The following is a 16,681-nucleotide window of genomic DNA, read 5'->3' as shown; positions in this document are numbered from 1 at the left end:
CGAAAAATTTACTGAGCCTTGCTCCGGTCATATGCGCCCTGTGCAAAACCTTGAATTGTATCAGGCTTAGCCTGGCGCACGAGGACGACGAGTTTACCCTGCATAGGGCATCAGCCCACAACCCCTCCTCAATCTCTTCCCCCAGCTCTTCTTCCCATTTTCCCTTCAGCTCATCCACCATGATCTCCCCCTCATCCCTCATTTCCCTGTGAATATCCGACACCCTACCATCCCCCACCCATGTCCCTGAGATCACTCTATCTTGAATCTCCTGCATCGGGAGCTGCGGGAATTCCCTCACCTGTTGCCTCGCAAAAGCTCTCAGTTGCATGTACCGAAATGCATTCCCTTGGGGCAACCCATATTTTTCCGTCAGCGCTCCCAGACTCGCAAACGTCCCGTCTACGAACAGATCTCTCAGTTGCACAATCCCAGCTCTCTGCCATGCTCCAAATCCCCCATCTATTCTCCCCGGGACAAACCTATGATTATTTCTTATCAGGGACCGCACCGAGGCTCCCGTCCTTCCTCTATGCCGTCTCCACTGCCCCCAAATTTTCAGTGTTGCCACCACCACTGGACTTGTGGTGTATTTCTTTGGGGAGAACGGCAACGGCGCCGTCGCCAGTGCTTGGAGGCTGGTTCCTTTGCAGGACGCCATCTCCAATCTCTTCCACGCCGCTCCCTCCCCTTCTCCCATCCACTTACACACCATTGAAATATTGGCGGCCCAGTAGTATTCACTTAGGCTCGGTAGTGCCAGTCCCCCCCTATCCCAGCTACGCTGCAAGAACCCCCTCCTCACTCTCGGGGTCTTCCCAGCCCACACAAAACTCATGACACTTTTCTCGATTTTCTTGAAAAAAGCCTTCGTGACCATCACCGGAAGGCACTGAAACACAAAGAGGAATCTCGGGAGGACTACCATTTTGACCGCCTGCACCCTACCCACCAGTGACAGGGGCACCATGTCCCATTTCTTAAAATCCTCCTCCATCTGTTCCACCAATCGTGTTAAATTAAGCCTATGTAAGGTTCCCCAACTCCTGGCTATCTAAATCCCTAAGTACCGGAAATCTCTTGTTACCTTCCTCAGCGGTAACTCATCTATTCCCCTGCTCTGCTCCCCCGGATGCACCACAGACAACTCACTCTTCCCCATATTCAATTTGTACACCGAGAATTCCCCAAACTCCCTGAGTGTCTGCATTATCTCAGGCATCCCCTCCACTGGGTCCGCAACATACAGCAATAAATCATCTGCATACAATGATACCCGGTGTTCTTCTCCTCCCCTGAGTACTCCCCTCCACTTCCTGGAGCCCCTCAGTGCTATGGCCAGGGGCTCAATTGCCAATGCAAACAGTAACGGAGACAGGGGACACCCCTGCCTCGTCCCTCTATAAAGACGGAAGTCGTCAGACCTCTGCCTGTTCGTGACCACACTCGCCACCGGGGGCCTATACAGCAGCTGTACCCATCCAATAAACCCTTCTCCAAAACCAAATCTCCTCAGTACTTCCCACAGATAGTCCCACTCCACTCTGTTGAATGCTTTCTCTGCGTCCATAGCCACCACTATCTCCACCTCCCCCTCTGGTGGGGGCATCATCATCACCCCTAGCAGCCTCCGTATGTTCGTGTTCAGCTGTCTCCCCTTAACGAACCCAGTTTGATCCTCGTGGACCACCCCCGGGACACAGTCCTCTATCCTCGTCGCCATCACCTTGGCCAGGAGCTTAGCATCTACATTTAAAAGGGAAATGGGTATGTAGGACCCACACTGCAGCGGGTCTTTTTCCTTCTTCAAAAGGAGCGATATCGCCGCCTCCGACATAGTCGGGGGCAACATCCCCCTTTCCCTGGCCTCATTAAAGGTTCTCGTCAAAAGCGGGGCCAGTAGGTCCATATATTTCCTATAAAATTCCACCGGGAATCCGTCCAGTCCCGGGGCCTTCCCCGCCTGCATGCTCCCAATCCCTTTTACCACCTCCTCCATCTCAATCTGTGTTCCCAGTCCCGCCCTCTCCTGCTCCTCCACCTTCGGGAATTCCAGCTGATCCAGGAAACACGTCATTCCCTCCTTCCCTTCCGAGGGCTGAGCCTTATATAACCTCTCATAGAATGCCTTGAACACCCCGTTCACTCTCTCCGCTCCCCGTTCCATCTCTCCCTCCTCATCTCTCACCCCACCTATCTCCCTCGCTGCTCCCCTCTTCCTCAATTGGTGGGCCAGTAGCCAACTCGCCTTCTCTCCATACTCATACTGTATACCCTGTGCCCTCCTCCACTGTGCCTCCGCCTTACCCGTGGTCAGCAGATCAAATTCCACATGTAACCTTTGTCTTTCCCTGTAGAGTCCCTCCTCCGGTGCCTCTGCATATTGCCTGTCCACCCTCAGAAGTTCTTTCAACAATTGCTCCCTTTCTTTACCCTCTTGCTTCCCTTTATGTGCCCTTATGGATATCAGTTCCCCTCTGACCACCGCCTTCAACGCCTCCCAGACCACTCTCACCTGAACCTCTCCGTTGTCATTAAGCTCCAAGTACCTTTCGATACACCCCCTCACCCTTAGACATACCCCCTCATCCGCCAATAAGCCCATATCCATTCTCCAGAGTGGGTGCTGTTCTTTTTCCTCTCCTACCTCCAGGTCTACCCAATGTGGAGCGTGGTCCGAAATGGCTATGGCCGTATACTCCGTCCCTGTCACCTTCGGAATCAGTGCCCTTCCCAAGACAAAAAAGTCTATCCGTGAGTATACTTTGTGAACAAGGGACAAAAATGAGAACTCCTTACTCCAAGGCCGACTAAATCTCCAGGGATCTACTCCTCCCATCTGCTCCATGACGTCCTTGAGCACCCTGGCCGCTGCCGGCCTCCTCCCGGTCCTGGACCTCGACCGGCCCAGCCCTGGATCAAGCACCGTATTGAAGTCTCCACCCATTACCAACTTTCCCGCCTCCAGGTCCGGGATACATCTCAACATACGCCTCATAAAATTTGCGTCATCCCAGTTTGGGGCGTATACGTTCACCAGAACCACCGCCTCCCCTTGCAATCTGCCACTCACCATCACATATCTACCCCCACTATCCGCCACTATGGTCTTTGCCTCAAACAGTACCCGTTTCCCCACCAAGATAGCCACCCCCCTATTCTTCGCATCTAAACCCGAATGGAACACCTGCCCCACCCATCCTTTACGTAGTCTGACCTGGTCTATCAGTTTCAGTCCTCGGCCCCCACTGTGCGAGGCCCCCTCCTTCCTGTGTCCCCGTTCCCGCCACAATTACCATAGCGCGGGAACAAAGCCCGCGTTTCCCACTCGGCCCCGACCCTAATGGCACATTTCCCTTCTCCTTCCCCTTTCCGTCCCACCGGCGCCCACAGTTCCTCATACTCCCCCCACCCCCACCCCCCAACATGGGGAAGAGAGAAAAGTTACAGGATCACAGAATTAACAAATTGAAAAATCATCCCCCCCACTTCCCCTTCCTCGCCCCACATAATCCCCCCCCACCACTTTGTCCCAGAAGCTCTTTCTCTTGCCAGACTATTCCAGCTTCTCGTCCACAATGAATGTCCACGCCTCTTCTGCGTCTCAAAGTAGTGGTGCTTCCCTTGGTGTGTGACCCACAGTCTCGCCGGTTGCAACATTCCAAACTGAACCTTCTTTTTGTGAAGCACCGCCTTAGCCCGATTGAAACTTGCCCTCCTTCTCGCCACCTCCGCACTCCAATCCTGGTATACGCGGATCACCGCGTTCTCCCACCTACAGCTCCGAGTTTTCTTCGCCCATCTGAGGACCGTCTCTCTGTCATTGTAGCGGAGAAACCTCACCACTATAGCTCAAGGTATTTCTCCAGCCTTTGGTCTTCGCGCCAGAACTCGATAGGCTCCCTCCACCTCCAAAGGGCCCGTCGGGGCTTCCGATCCCATTAGCGATTGAAGCATCGTGCTCACATATGTCCCGACGTCCGCCCCTTCTGCGCCTTCGGGAAGACCCAGGATTCTTAAATTCTTCCTCCTCGAATTATTCTCCAGTGCTTCCAACCTCTCTACACATCTTTTGTGCTGTGCCTAGTGCGTTTCTGCCTTCACCACCAGGCCCTGTATTTCATCCTCTTTTTCAGCAGTCTTTGCCTTCATGACCCGAAGCTCCAGCTCTTGGGTCCTCTGGTCCTCCTTTAGCCCTTCAATCGCCTGTAATATCGGGGCCAACACTTCCTTCTTTTTTAGCTCCTTCTTCAGCTCTTCCACACAGCGCCGCAGGAACTCTTGTTGCTCCGGGCCCCATAACAAACGGCCACCTTCCGACGCCATCTTGCTTTGAGCTTCCCTTCCTTGCCGCTGCTCCAGAGGATCCTCCGTAATCCGGCCGCTATCCTCTCCCTTTTCCATGCATGTCCGGGGGGATTCTCTTCTGGTTTACCGCACAGCGTTTTTGGCCGTTTAAATTGCCGTTGGGGCTCCTATTAAGAGCCCAAAAGTCCGTTGCAACGGGAGATGCCGAAACGTCCGACTCAGCTGATCATTGCCGCACCCGGAAGTCCCCTATGAGGTCTCCTTTATATCGGAGAGACCAAACGCAGACTGGGTGATCGCTTTGCTGAGCATCTTTGGTCTGTGCGTAGTCAGGACCCTGACCTTCCTGTTCCTTGCCATTTTAACAAAAGACCCTGCTCCCATTCCCTCATGTCTGTCCTTGCAAAAAAACGCACCACAGCAAAAGACCGCACCGACCTCCTCAGAAGACAAACATGGGACACAACCGGCAGACTGCCCTTCGTTGTCCAGTACTTTCCTGGAGCGGAGAAACTACGACATCTTCTTCGCAGCCTTCAACATGTCATCAATGAAGACGAACACCTTGCCAAGGTCATCGCCTCACCCCCACTACTTGCCTTCAAACAACCACGCAACCTCAAACAAACAATTGTTTGCATCAAACTACCCAGCCTTCAGAACAGCACGGTAGCATTGAATGCCCTTGACTGCTGAAGCGTTCCCCGACTGGAAGGGAACATTCCTGCCTGGTGATTGATGGGCAGCACGGTAGCATTGTGGATAGCACAATTGCTTCACAGCTCCCGGGTCCCAGGTTCAATTTCGGCTTGGGTCACTGTTTGTGGGGAGTCTGTACATCCTCCCTGTGTGTGCGTGGGTTTCCTCCGGATGCTCCGGTTTCCTCCCACAGTCAAAGATGTGCAGGTTAGGTGGATTGGCCATGATAAATTGCCCTTAGTGTCCAAAATTGCCCTTAGTGTTCTGTGGGGTTACTGGGTTATGGGGATTTGGTGGAGGTGTTGACCTTGGGTAGGGTGCTCTTTCTAAGAGCCGGTGCAGACTCGATGGGCCGAATGGCCTCCTTCTGCACTGTAAATTCTATGATAACAGCGACCACGACACCACACAACCCTGCCATGGCAATCTCTGCAAGACGTACCAGATCATCGACATGGATATCGTCATTACACGTGAGAACACCACCCACCAGATACGCGGTACATACTCATGTGACTCGGCCAACGTTGTCTACCTCATACGCTGCAGGAAAGGATGTCCCGAAGCGTGGACCATGCAGACGCTGCGACAATGGATGAACAAACATCGTGTGACAATCACCAGGCAGGAATGTTCCCTGCCAGTCGGGGAACACTTCAGCAGTCAAGGGCATTCAGCCTCTGATCTCCAGGTAAGCGTTCTCCAAGCCGGCCTTCAGGATGCGCGACAACGCAGAATCGTCGAGCAGAAACTTATAGCCAAGTTCCGCACACATGAGCGGGACCTGGGAATTATGTTGCCTTACATTCATCCCCCACCATCTGGCCTGGGCTTGCGAAATCCTACCAACTGTCCTGGCTTGAGACAATTCACACCTCTTTAACCTGGGGTTACCCCTATCTCTGGATCTGTAAAGACTGAAATTAACTGCAAATGCTCGCATTCAAAGCATTGTCTTGCATCTTTGAATTTGTCTACATATATGTTTCTGGAACATACCTCTTAATTCACCTGAGGAAGGAGCAGTGCTCCGAAAGCTAGTTTTGAAACAAACCAGTTGGACTTTAACCTGGTGTTGTAAGACTTCTTACTGTGCTCACCCCAGTCCAACTCCGGCATCTCCACATCATGGCTACCATCTATCACAGTTCACCCTCTGATGATAGTTCCTCTGCTGTTTGGCCCCTCACATCTTTTGTTCTCTCTGGGGACTGCCATTAGCACTCTTTCCCTTTCTGTGGCTATTAGCACCCTGTTTCCCTGGGTTTCTGTAGCTTTGACTCATCTTTCATTATCACTCCACAGTATAAGCATTTCCCACTTTCTCTGTCTGTTAGCTTTGACAAAGAGTCATCGGACTCGAAAGGTTAGCTCTTTTCTCTCCCTCCAGATGCTGCCAGACCAGCTGAGATTTCCCAGCATTTTCTCTGACCATGCTTACTACTTTGTACTGATGTTGGTTTTTGTTTTATTGTTGGGGGATTGTATCGTTATTATTGTATTTTTGTTGTGTGTTGTATTTGTGCCTAGTGGCTGGGAGATTCCCAGTTGTGGCCCCTCCTGCTTCTGCACACTGGGGGTTGAGGGATCCCTCCCAGTGCTCGTGAGAGAGAGGAGTGTTTTCTATCTCTCTCCTCAGTCCTGCACTGCCTGGCCTTTTCTGGTGGGCTGTGCTACTTGCAGTGCCTTTCCACCGATGTGGGACCGTTGCTGGAGCCGGGAGACGGGGACGGGGAGGTGAAAGTGGGGGTGGGGGACAGGGGCCACGGGGAGACGGAGCGTAGAACATAGAACATAGAACAATACAGCGCAGTACAGGCCCTTCGGCCCACGATGTTGCACCGAAACAAAAGCCATCTAACCTACACTATGCCATTATCATCCATATGTTTATCCAATAAACTTTTAAATGCCCTCAATGTTGGCGAGTTCACTACTGTAGCAGGTAGGGCATTCCACGGCCTCACTACTCTTTGCGTAAAGAACCTACCTCTGACCTCTGTCCTATATCTATTACCCCTCAGTTTAAAGTTATGTCCCCTCGTGCCAGCCATATCCATCCGCGGGAGAAGGCTCTCACTGTCCACCCTATCCAACCCCCTGATCATTTTGTATGCCTCTATTAAGTCTCCTCTTAACCTTCTTCTCTCCAACGAAAACAACCTCAAGTCCATCAGCCTTTCCTCATAAGATTTTCCCTCCATACCAGGCAACATCCTGGTAAATCTCCTCTGCACCCGCTCCAAAGCCTCCACGTCCTTCCTATAATGCGGTGACCAGAACTGTACGCAATACTCCAAATGCGGCCGGACCAGAGTTCTGTACAGCTGCAACATGACCTCTCGACTCCGGAACTCAATCCCTCTACCAATAAAGGCCAACACTCCATAGGCCTTCTTCACAACCCTATCAACCTGGGTGGCAACTTTCAGGGATCTATGTACATGGACACCTAGATCCCTCTGCTCATCCACACTTTCAAGAACTTTACCATTAGCCAAATATTCCGCATTCCTGTTATTCCTTCCAAAGTGAATCACCTCACACTTCTCTACATTAAACTCCATTTGCCACCTCTCAGCCCAGCTCTGCAGCTTATCTATATCCCTCTGTAACCTGCTACATCCTTCCACACTATCGACAACACCACCGACTTTAGTATCGTCTGCAAATCTACTCACCCACCCTTCTGCGCCTTCCTCTAGGTCATTGATAAAAATGACAAACAGCAACGGCCCCAGAACAGATCCTTGTGGTACTCCACTTGTGACTGTACTCCATTCTGAACATTTCCCATCAACCACCACCCTCTGTCTTCTTTCAGCTAGCCAATTTCTGATCCACATCTCTAAATCACCCTCAATCCCCAGCCTCCGTATTTTTTGCAATAGCCTACCGTGGGGAACCTTATCAAACGCTTTGCTGAAATCCATATACACCACATCAACTGCTCTACCCTCGTCTACCTGTTCAGTCACCTTCTCAAAGAACTCAATAAGGTTTGTGAGGCATGACCTACCCTTCACAAAGCCATGCTGACTATCCCTGATCATATTATTCCTATCTAGATGATTATAAATCTTGTCCCTTATAATCCCCTCCAAGACTTTACCCACTACAGACGTGAGGCTCACCGGTCTATAGTTGCCGGGGTTGTCTCTGCTCCCCTTTTTGAACAAAGGGACCACATTTGCTGTCCTCCAGTCCTCTGGCACTATTCCTGTAGCCAATGATGACATAAAAATCAAAGCCAAAGGTCCAGCAATCTCTTCCCTGGCCTCCCATAGAATCCTAGGATAAATCCCATCAGGTCCCGGGGACTTATCTATTTTCAGCCTGTCCAGAATTGCCAACACCTCTTCCCTACGTACCTCAATGCCATCTATTCTATTAGCCTGGGGCTCAGCATTATCCTCCACAACATTATCTTTTTCCTGAGTGAATACTGACGAAAAATATTCATTTAGTATCTCGCCTATCTCTTCAGACTCCACACACAATTTCCCATCCCTGTCCTTGACTGGTCCTACTCTTTCCCTAGTCATTCGCTTATTCCTGACATACCTATAGAAAGCTTTTGGGTTTTCCTTGATCCTTCCTGCCAAATACTTCTCATGTCCCCTCCTTGCTCGTCTTAGCTCTCTCTTTAGATCCTTCCTCGCTACCTTGTAACTATCCATCGCCCCAACCGAAACTTCACACTTCATCTTCACATAGGCCTCCTTCTTCCTCTTAACAAGAGATTCCACTTCCTCGGTAAACCACGGTTCCCTCGCTCGACGCCTTCCTCCCTGTCTGACCGGTACATACTTATCAAGAACACGCAGTAGCTGATCCTTGAACAAGCCCCACTTATCCAGTGTGCCCAACACTTGCAGCCTACTTCTCCACCTTATCCCCCCCAAGTCACGTCTAATGGCATCATAATTGCCCTTCCCCCAGCTATAACTCTTGCCCTGCGGTGTATACTTATCCCTTTCCATCATTAACGTAAACGTCACCGAATTGTGGTCACTGTCCCCAAAGTGCTCTCCTACCTCCAAATCCAACACCTGGCCTGGTTCATTACCCAAAACCAAATCCAACGTGGCATCGCCTCTTGTTGGCCTGTCAACATATTGTTTCAGGAAACCCTCCTGCACACACTGTACAAAAAACGACCCATCTATTGTACTCGAACTATATCTTTTCCAGTCAATATTTGGAAAGTTAAAGTCTCCCATAATAACTACCCTGTTACTTTCGCTCACATCCAGAATCATCTTCGCCATCCTTTCCTCTACATCCCTAGAACTATTAGGAGGCCTATAAAAAACTCCCAACAGGGTGACCTCTCCTTTCCTGTTTCTAACTTCAGCCCATACTACCTCGGAAGAAGAGTCCCCATCTAGCATCCTCTCCGCCACCGTAATACTGCTCTTGACTAGCAGCGCCACACCTCCCCCTCTTTTGCCTCCTTCTCTGAGCTTACTAAAACACCTAAACCCCGGAACCTGCAACATCCATTCCTGTCCCTGCTCTATCCATGTCTCCGAAATGGCCACAACATCGAAGTCCCAGGTACCAACCCACGCTGCCAGTTCCCCTACCTTGTTTCGTATACTCCTGGCATTGAAGTAGACACACTTCAAACCACCTACCTGAACACTGGCCCCCTCCTGCGACGTCAAATCTGTGCTCCTGACCTCTATACTCTCATTCTCCCTTACCCTAAAACTACAATCCAGGTTCCCATGCCCCTGCTGCATTAGTTTAAACCCCCCCAAAGAGCACTAACAAATCTCCCCCCCAGGATATTTGTGCCCCTCAGGTTCAGATGTAGACCATCCTGTCTGCAGAGGTCCCACCTTCCCCAGAAAGAGCCCCAGTTATCCAAAAATCTGAAACCCTCCCGCCTGCACCATCGCTGTAGCCACGTGTTTAAATGCTCTCTCTCCCCCCAGCGTGCGCTGGCTTGAGTGCTGCCGGCTTGGCCTTGTACTGAATTGTTTGTTGGGTTTTGTTTTGTAGTTACCCTGCATTGTGTCGTGATTTTTTTTGGTAAAGTGAGTTCTCTTTCTCTCTTCCACGCCCCTTATCGGTGTGTGCTTTTCCGCTGGTCTTCGCTGGTGTTTGGATGCCTTTCCACTGATGTGGGGCTACCGTTGGGGGGGGGGGGGGGGCGGTGAAGTGGCTGTACGCTGACTTTACAATCGGTGATTTGGTTGAAGGAATTGTTTTTGTTGAAATGTGCTCCCTCTTGGGAGGAGAGGGTGTTCTCTCTCTCTCACATTGTGACTGCTCCGGTATGTCCTTTTCCAATGATCTCTGCTGCTCGTTTTGGGGCCTTTCCACCGATGCGGGGCTACTGTTAGGGCTGGGGGGGGGGGGGGGAGGGAAGGGCAGGGGTCTTTGGTGCTGGGTGTGTACTGGCTTGAGAGCTTGTGGTTTTGTTTTTGGTGTGTGAATGTTTTTAGCATATTACTGATTTGCGTGCCTGTTTTTAGCTTTTTGCGGCTTCTTTTGTATTCTGGTGTTGTCAATAAACTTAAAATATTGGTCACCTGGAATCTGTTTGTTCTTCTCTTTGTGACCTCCCTGAGGGTTATGGTCCAATCTGGACAAGGCTACAATCATCCTTAGCTGGGTGAACCTCAGGCCTGTCACATGCAGGTTGTGTTTCTCGGAGCTCCTGCTGCTTCTGGCTGGAACCCTGTTTCCCCACCTGGTGTTTCATTCTGTATGCTGGCTGCCGTTTTAGCTCTTTGAAGCCTGAACTATGGCAAGGGAGAACAATGCTCTGACCGGTTACCTAGCGGAGGTTAAGAGGATCTTGTGATGTTCTCTCTGTTCACGGATGGCAATGTCTTTGTGGTTGAATCAATAAGAGAACATATGGCTTTGTTAAAGAACAAACTATTTATTAAGTAACTAAACAGTATAAAGATTTCTACAATATGAATGATAAGTACAGTTGGATAATAAGGCTAAATACAAATAATTATGATTAATTGCATTAATTAGATAGCATTAATTAAACCAGCCAGCGGCTGGTTTAGCACAGGGCTAAATCGCTGGCTTTGAAAACAGTCCAAGGCAGGCCAGCAGCACGGTTTAATTCCCGCACCAGCCTCCCCAAACAGGTCCCGGAATGTGGCGACTAGAGGCCTTTCACAGTAATTTCATTTGAAGCCTACTTGTGACAATAAGCGATTTTCATTTCATTACTATTGACTAAGGAACTACTCGATATGCAACCAGATTCGACGCCTGCTATCCACGTTCTGCCTCACGTGTGTGTTCCAGTAACGTTCTCCTGTTGCCACGCCACCTGAGGTTGGATGCTAGAAATGTAATCTATATATACAGACACTAACTTTTATATCCAGTTTGGTTATTATATCACGTACACAGATGATAGTTCACATATCATCACAGATCCTATTGCTGCTGCCAGTTGCTAGCAGGGGAGAGAGAGAAGAGAGCTTGTCTGCCTGTAGTTCCCACACCTGGGACTTGCATCTGTCACTGACTGCTTTTCGGCTGTGATTGGAGCAAGGAGCGGAATTTGGTTGGCCGGCTGCCAGGCTGAAGGTGGAAGAGAAAGAAGTCGCTTTTGCAGTTTTGGACTGGATAGTGTCTGAAGAGGATGCCGGTACAGTGGGAGTGGTAGGGCAGTGGACTGATTGACTATGTGTACTTCTTGTACTGATGTTGTTTTTTGTTTTATTGTTGGGAAATTGTATGTTTATTATTGTATTTCTGTTGTGTATTTTTTCATGTCTAGCGGCTGAGTGCTTGTCATTTGCGGCCCCTCCTGCTTCTGGTTATTGGGAGTTGAGGGGCCGCTCCCGGTGCTGGTGAAGGGGATGTGTGTACTCTTTCTCTCTCCTCAACCTGCACTGCCAGTACTTTTCCCGGGGACTGTGCTGCTTGTGGGCACCTTTCCACCAGTGTAGGGCTGTTGCTGGAGCCGGGGAGGTGGCGGGGATGGGGGGGATGGGGGGGGAGTGCGAGGGGGGAGCGCCGCTGGCTGGAATGCTGGCGGCTGTGCCTTGTACTTAGCTGTTTGTTGGGTTTTGTTTTTTTGTTGGTTACTCTGTATTTGGCCTTGATTTCTTTTGTGAAGTGTGTCCTCTCTCTCTTCCGCCATGCCCCATATCAGTGTGTACTTTTCCGGTGGTCTGAGCTGCTCATTTGGGTGCATTTTCACCTCTGTGGGGCTACCTTTGGGAGGTGTGTGACGGTGGGTAGGAGTCCTATATGCTGACTTTACAACTGGTGGTTTGTTTGAGGGGTCTGTTTTGGGTTGAAATGTGCTCCCTCTTGGTAGGGGAGGGCTGTTATCTATCTCTCTCTCCCTACATCACGCCCTGCACCAGTGTGTCTTTTCCCGGTGGTCTGTGCTGCTCGTTTGGGCGCCTTTCTGCCGATGTGGGGCTACCATTGGGACTTGGGGGGCCTGGGGTGGTTCGTTTTTGGTGTCTTATGGATGTTTTAGCATATAGCTGATTTGTTGTATTCAGCTGCGTTTATTTTTGTATTTGGGAGTTGTTAATAAACTCAAAATATTGGTCACCTGTAATCTAATTGTCCTTATCCTGTGACATCCCTCAGGGTTAAAACATAAAGTTTACAAAAAATTAGAATTAATCTATCAACATTGAAACCTCTGGATAGAGTTAGTTCAGTCAGTAAAATAGAACAAGGCATTAGTTTATCAATGGAGGGAAACAGGTTTCTCCATACAGGAAATGCATAGTTCGTCAAATCTTTCAAGCTAAAACTTGAATGAAGAACTGCGTAGAACATCTACTTCGCATATTTGAAAAGCTGAATAATATAATTAATCAACAGAGTTCATGGGCTAATTTATTTTAGGACTGTAGTGGACAGTGGACTACATTGCATTTCTTTCCTTTAAGTCCTTTTCTAGCCTTTTTCCTTTTCTCCGCTGCTTGATATTCTTTCCATTTCTCTGGTAACAGCTCCTCTCTCCTGGAAGCTTGCGATGAACTGAGCCTGTTTCTTGACTTCGTTCAGAGACTGGATTCTCTCGATGAACCCAGGCTTCGCCTCCTCTTTCTCAGATTGAATCAGCAGATCGATGTAAACTGGGGTTGACAATGGGTTTGGTCGGAGAGCAATTTCTTCAAGTCTTAAAATGCTTTGGGATGATTTTTCAATCAGTTCCAGCACGGCAGCCTGAACATCAGCAAATTCCTGCTGAAGTTTCTCCAGGATTCTCTGCTGTGACATCTTTTCACCAGATACCCTTTCATACTTTTCCTTCAGCTCACTGTATGTCCTCTTCTCCTTTCTGGTTTTATAAACAAATCTGTACTTTTGGTGACAATGATCAGAAGATTTACATTTATTGGGACAGACTGTGCAATATCCACTCCAGGTCATTGCAGAACAAAGTCTTTTAAAATAATAAGCAAACGTACAGGGATAGTGACAGGTGATTCGACATTTCTGACAGTTGTTTGCGTAGTTACTGCTCCCACTGATATCTCTCTCTTCCAGAAATGTGACTTCAACTTCATATTCAAAATCTTTATTTACATCAATGTCGACCTGGTGTTGGTTCAAAGCTTGTTGGGTCTTCCTGATCTCCTGAAGTTTTGTCAGACCTGCTGTGATCTGAGGCTGTAATCCCGCGATCGCAGCCTCCAGCTGCTGACGCTCCCTCAGGACCTCCTTTGTTAAGAGTAAACTCTTTGTTTCCATTTTGTTCAAAGCTGTAAAGAATTTCTTCATACTGTTTGATCCCATCTTCCAGAACATTCCATTCATGTTATCACCGTCCTCCTCCTCTTCCTCCTCATCGCTACCATCAGGACTCATCTTGTTCGCAGAGTTTCCAGAAGTTGAACTTTGAGCAAATACGGCTGAATTGTTGAATTTGAAGTGAGCTGGAAAACCTTTTTTATCTTTGGGACACGGTACCTCAGCAACATTGATGGCCTCCAGAACAGGGGGAACCTGCCGATCTGCAAATGTCACCAGGATTTGGAAATTCTCAGCAATATCTTTACCAAAAATGGAAAGAATTGAATCAAAGATATATTTCTGTGTCTGAGTCAGACGAGCCAATGAGGCTTGAGCAACAAAACACACGGCATCAATGTGATCAACACCTTCTGGGGAAGTAAAGAACTCTCGGATCTGGTCAGTGATCAGTTTATCTCGGGTTATCCCCCTGGTATCTCCGAATCCTGGTGTGTCAATGATAGTGAGAGAGTAATCAATCTGGAATCCTTCTCGATGGTGGAGTTCATAGGCAGTGATTGAGGATGTCTGACTTTCAGCCTGGGATCTTCCTGTTCCTTCATCTATTAATTTATATCTGAAATTGTCCTCCCATTTCACACCCAGGATGTAGTTGATCATTCCGTTGATGAGGGTTGTTTTTCCTGCTCCTGTTGCTCCAAGAACCATGATTGTCCTGACACTGTGTTTTGTGCTGGGTTTTCCAAAGGAGCATTTTACACGGTGTCCATCCTTGTCAAGTTTCTTCTTCTCCAAGGGGAGGGTGTAAATTGAAGGGTTCCCATTGGCTGTTAATGTACTTTCTCTGCAAAGTTTCTCAGCCAGTCTCTTTGGTTTATTTTCTGTTTCTATTAAAACCTCATCACTAGGTTCACTGGAACCTCCTTCTCCACATTCAACAGGCACTCGCTCTCTGTCGGATGGCTTGGGTTTCAATCCCTCCAAAGTACAATGATATTGACTGTCCGTTGTCTTTATTTTCTTCCTTTTTTCAATAACCATGCTGGAGTTAACTGCCTTTTCGTCCCTGTATGATTTCCTTTTCTGAACTCCATCAACACCAGTTTGAATCTCAATTTGGTTGAAAATGTTGGGTATTGTAGCAAACAAGTTTACCTCATGCTTTATACCAACAGGTGGACTTGTAGGAAGTATGGTGACACTGTAACTCTCACTGACCGGACTGACCCCTGCCTTGGTCACTGCTCTGTATTGGAATTGATATTCCTGGTGTGGCTGTAACCCGGATATTGTGAAGGATTTGGATTTATCGGATGTATCCACAGTTTTCCATTCCTCCTGTTGGGTAGCTCGGTACTCCACCCTGTACCCAACAATCTCACCAGCTCCATATCTCGGTGGCTGGAATTGGAGGGTCACACTGTCATGTGTTGTTCCACTAACCACAGGTCTCTCCGGCTGTGACGGGGGTTCGAAGCAGTGACTGACCACAATCCCTCTCTCATACAGGGAAATCGATGCTCCCACATTACTGTCATCCTGCACAGAAGCAACAATGAACTTTGTTTTCCCTCGTGTCCTGTTGGCTGTGGCAAAATCCAGGAATAATCGAGAATGCTCCCTCATCTTCTGGGATACAGACACTGAGTTAAACCACTGCTGGGTGTGATGTTCCCGACTAACCCGGTTAGCAGGATTTGGTATCTGTATTTTCTCAGCTGTGTGAGATTGTAGGTAACTGTCTGCTTCTGACAGATAGAAATCCTCTTGATGCAGTGATGTGAATGAGAAGCAGACCACATACTCTGTCTGTGAATCCAACACTTCTCTTTCCAACTCACTCCTTGATTTCACAACGTGTATATCTTTCAATATCGAGAGATAAGATCTCACCACATTCATTTCCTGTTCCTGGTCATCCAGCCATTTGGTCAGTGACTGGTGTTTGAATGGTGACTGTTCCTTGTTCTTCAGAATATCCACCAGTGACCCCTCCACCACCCCACCTCCACGGATAGATGGTAACACTCTAGATAAAGTCTTCTGGAAAACCAGTTTGTACTCCAGACACATCTCTCGGAATTTATTTATCCGGTTCCCAATCTCTGGAAATTGAACAGTGACACTGTCTCTCATCATATCATTGCATCTCATCACTGCCTCATTGAGCTGCTCCAGCACAGACTGGCAGCGATTGACCAGTCCGACACTGATGTCTCGTACCAGCTGAGCAGCTTTGGAGTCCAGTTTGTTGAGTGGGTAGAGCCAGACTCTCATGGGCACTGCGTGCTCTCCATCCCGTCCCAGTAACTTTGGGAGGGCTCGGTAGATGTTAATGGCATCTTGGAATGTGGTGGGATTGGTATCCAGGGAGAAATCCTCATAAAAGGTGCAGCTGCATTTCTGGCTGTTGAATTTTTGTTCATCTCTCATTTTTAGGGAGGCCTGACCCTCAATTGCAATCTTAGGAATTTCTTCAATCATCTCCCCCAGGTTACCCTGAATATCCTGCAGGTCCTGTGTTGCAGAGACCTCTTGATCAAACACAAAGAAAGCCTGAGCTCCGTACAGCACTGCTGTAACCACGTGAGTTGCTGTTCCCTGATCAAACACATCCGGGTGGGTTACATTCTGCCTCCCTAAGTGGCTCATTGTCAGCTGCTCAAACCTGGTTGTTGTTCGGTATTGAAGGGTCACTCGGGCCTGTCGCTTCGATCTCTTTGTGTCATTGAGATATTTCGCTGATCCTTTCACCTCTAACAATCCAGACAAGAAACTTGCTTTCAGTGATCCGTTCATATTCAGAGCCGAGGTTTTTGTCTCGATGGAGTCAGATGCAATGAGGTGAAACTCTGTGTTGCGCTGAGATTGTCTATCAATGTCCTTTTTCAGGGTCTCGATGTCCCACAATGTGACTCCTACAGAAGTAACAAAATAAACGGATTAATACCGAGATTAA

General features: G+C 48.8%; 1 protein-coding gene across 2 annotated transcripts in view; it reads right to left on the bottom strand.

Annotated features, from left to right (window-relative positions):
- Positions 1–10,639: 10,639 nt before the first annotated feature.
- Positions 10,640–16,681, bottom strand: part of LOC140390213 (uncharacterized) — a 63,900-nt gene continuing 57,858 nt past the window's right edge. For both annotated transcript variants that reach the window (XM_072475182.1, XM_072475183.1), the window contains exon 3: positions 10,640–16,640. In XM_072475182.1, coding sequence (XP_072331283.1) covers positions 12,919–16,640 — 3,722 coding nt within the window. In that variant the 3' untranslated portion in view covers positions 10,640–12,918. The remainder of the gene's footprint in view (positions 16,641–16,681) is intronic.

Source organism: Scyliorhinus torazame, chromosome 14 (assembly GCF_047496885.1).
Source record: "Scyliorhinus torazame isolate Kashiwa2021f chromosome 14, sScyTor2.1, whole genome shotgun sequence".
Taxonomy (NCBI): domain Eukaryota; kingdom Metazoa; phylum Chordata; class Chondrichthyes; order Carcharhiniformes; family Scyliorhinidae; genus Scyliorhinus; species Scyliorhinus torazame.
Note: the sequence above shows the minus strand (reverse complement) of the source record. Positions and strands in the feature narration are given on the sequence as shown.